The 2,612-nt window shown below is 37.0% G+C and overlaps 1 protein-coding gene across 1 annotated transcript; it reads left to right on the top strand.

The window, feature by feature from the left end:
- Positions 1 to 246: 246 nt before the first annotated feature.
- LOC132680213 (vomeronasal type-1 receptor 4) lies at positions 247 to 1,234 on the top strand. The gene has a single exon (XM_060634005.2). It carries the CDS (start codon positions 332 to 334, stop codon positions 1,232 to 1,234), a length of 903 nt encoding a protein of 300 aa, XP_060489988.1. The 5' UTR covers positions 247 to 331.
- Positions 1,235 to 2,612: the final 1,378 nt, after the last annotated feature.

The following is a 2,612-nucleotide window of genomic DNA, read 5'->3' as shown; positions in this document are numbered from 1 at the left end:
AAGGCATGTTTTGTCTCAAACCTAATACTCCCCTGAAGTGACATCAATAATCCTTGACATACGCCTCTAGAACTAATTCTTAATTTCCTGAATACTCTTATAGAATATTTGCACAACCTACTGCCAAGATTGATCATATCTCAAGGGCTCTCCATAGAGTCCTGTTATTTCTATCAAGCTTACAGATTATTTTCTGCCTCTTTTTAGGCTGTTGAGGAGTCTATCCAGAGTAGAAGAGGCCATGAATATAATAGTTTCAAGTGATACTATTTTGGGAATATTTTTTCTCTTTCAATTTGGGATTGGTTTTATTGGAAACACATTATTACTCATGTTAAACATCAACACTTTATTTCAGCCCCCCTCCAAAAAGCCTATAGATTTGATATGCACCCATTTAACTTTAGCTAATATCATGACAATTCTTTCCAGTGTGACTCCAGAAATAATAAATGCTTTTGGGGTAAGAAATTTTCTGGATGACATTGGTTGTAAGGCAGTGCTGTACATCTACAGAGTCACACGGGGTGTCTCCCTCTGCACCACGTCTTTCCTGAGTATTTTTCAGGCCATAATTATCACTCCTAGCAACTCTAGGTGGGCATGGCTCAAACCCAAAGTCTCCATGTACCTTTTTCCTGCCTTCTTTTCTTTCTGGATCATCAACATGCTGATCTACGTCCGTGTCATCATAACTGCTGTGGGCCCCTACAACATCAGTGAAGTTGGACAAGTGTATTCACTGACATACTGTAGCGGGAGAGAACCTGATAAACTTCAGGAGGCTGCTTTTCTAGGGGGCATGGTCTTACGAGATATTCTGTGTATTTGCCTCATGATCTGGACCAGTATGTATATGGTAAACTTTCTCTTCATACATCGCAAGACAGTCCAGCATGTCCATAGGACCAGCCTCTGCCCAAGACCAACTCCCGAAACCAGGGCCACCCACACAATCCTGGCACTGGTGAGCTGCTTTGTTTTCTTTTACTGGACCAACACTTGCCTTACCATTTACATAATTTACAGACATAATGTACAAAGGTTGGAGAACATTACTATTTTTCTCTCCTCTTGTTATCCAGCAATCTGCCCTTTTGTGCTGATCAAAAATAATAATAGACGATCATTTCTGAACTGTAACTTTGCAAAAATGAGAAAGTCCTCACCACAGTCTATGTCCCTTAGAGGTTTGAATGCCCTCACAAACTTCTTTGACATAAGAGCCATGTGATTACATTTTCCCACATTAAGATTTTAGTAAGGTAGAATTCTGCAAGGGTATAAATAATTTTTACTTTGGCCATTTCTTCAAACCATCCAGCTTAATGAACATATGGAGATAAATGACCACACTCATAAAATAAAACATATTGCACCTGAATGGGGCACTATTTTACCTTTTCTAAAATGATTGTAAAAAAAATTATTCTTCACATTATTTGGATGCTTCCAGTTTGAGACATCTTCCCTAATATGACATAGGTATTAGATGAGTTATAGCAACTACCCTTGCTGGTATATGCTAGACAGCCCTCATTAGACAAAATTATGTTATATCTACATTGTTGTGTACTTTAGAAGCCAACAATACTTGAGGCTACTATATGCTGTTGATTATATCTGGTTAAATCATGGATAATGATGTAACTAAATATAACCATACTTTCCCTACTCCACTGAATAACCAGGTGTCCTCAAAGCCAAATGTATTATTCTCAAATGCTTGGTGAAACACACTTGGCTTTCTATTTGTACATCTTTGTATCTGTTAGCACCATTAGAAGTATTCCTTAAATGTACATTTTGTTTTTTGAAGACATACATTCTATATTGTAGCAGATTTTTTTTGAAGCTTTGCACTTTTATGAAGAAATATTTAGCACTTCTGAGACATAACACTATGATATATTAGAAAACCTGAAAAAATCTGCTAGAAAACAGCTAAAATCTCAGGATAATATTTAAACTTTTTTTTCATTAAGAACTGTGTTTAAACAAATGTAAGGAGGGGTGCTTGGGTGGCTCAGTTGGTTGAGTGTCTAACCTCAGATCAGGTCATGATCTCACAGTTTGTGAGTTCAAGTCCCTCATCAGGCTCTGTGCTGACAGCTCAGAGCCTGGAGCCTGCTTTGAATTCTGTGTCTCCATCTCTCTGCCCCTCCCCTGCTCATGCTCTGTCTCTCTCTGTCTCTTTCTGTCTCTCAAAAATAAATAAATGTTAAAAAAGTAAAAAAAATTTAAGGAAACTTCTGATTAGGAAAACAAGAAAAAAATGAATGCTGAAAATGCAGCTGCTCTCAGCACATGTATTAATCTTACAGCACAGACCTCTGCACTTCATAACTTCTTGGGAAAGATAAACTGAAAATTGAAGCCACAGATTAGAGATTGATGAGGTAACACAGTTCACTCACATTCTTTTTACAATAGAAAGAACTGATGCACTAAAAGATTGAAACTAAAAAGGAAACATTTATATTAGACTAATAATTTACTAAAAACTTGAAGTATCTATAGCTTTGTTTGGGGAAGATGGTGAAATAAGAAGACCTTCAGTTCACCTCATCCTGTGGATACAACTAGATAACATTAAATCAGTGTGAATAACC

The sequence above is a fragment of the Panthera onca genome, chromosome A1 (genome assembly GCF_046562875.1).
Source record: "Panthera onca isolate mPanOnc1 chromosome A1, mPanOnc1 haplotype 2, whole genome shotgun sequence".
In the NCBI taxonomy this organism is placed as follows: Eukaryota; Metazoa; Chordata; class Mammalia; order Carnivora; family Felidae; genus Panthera; species Panthera onca.
Note: the sequence above shows the minus strand (reverse complement) of the source record. Positions and strands in the feature narration are given on the sequence as shown.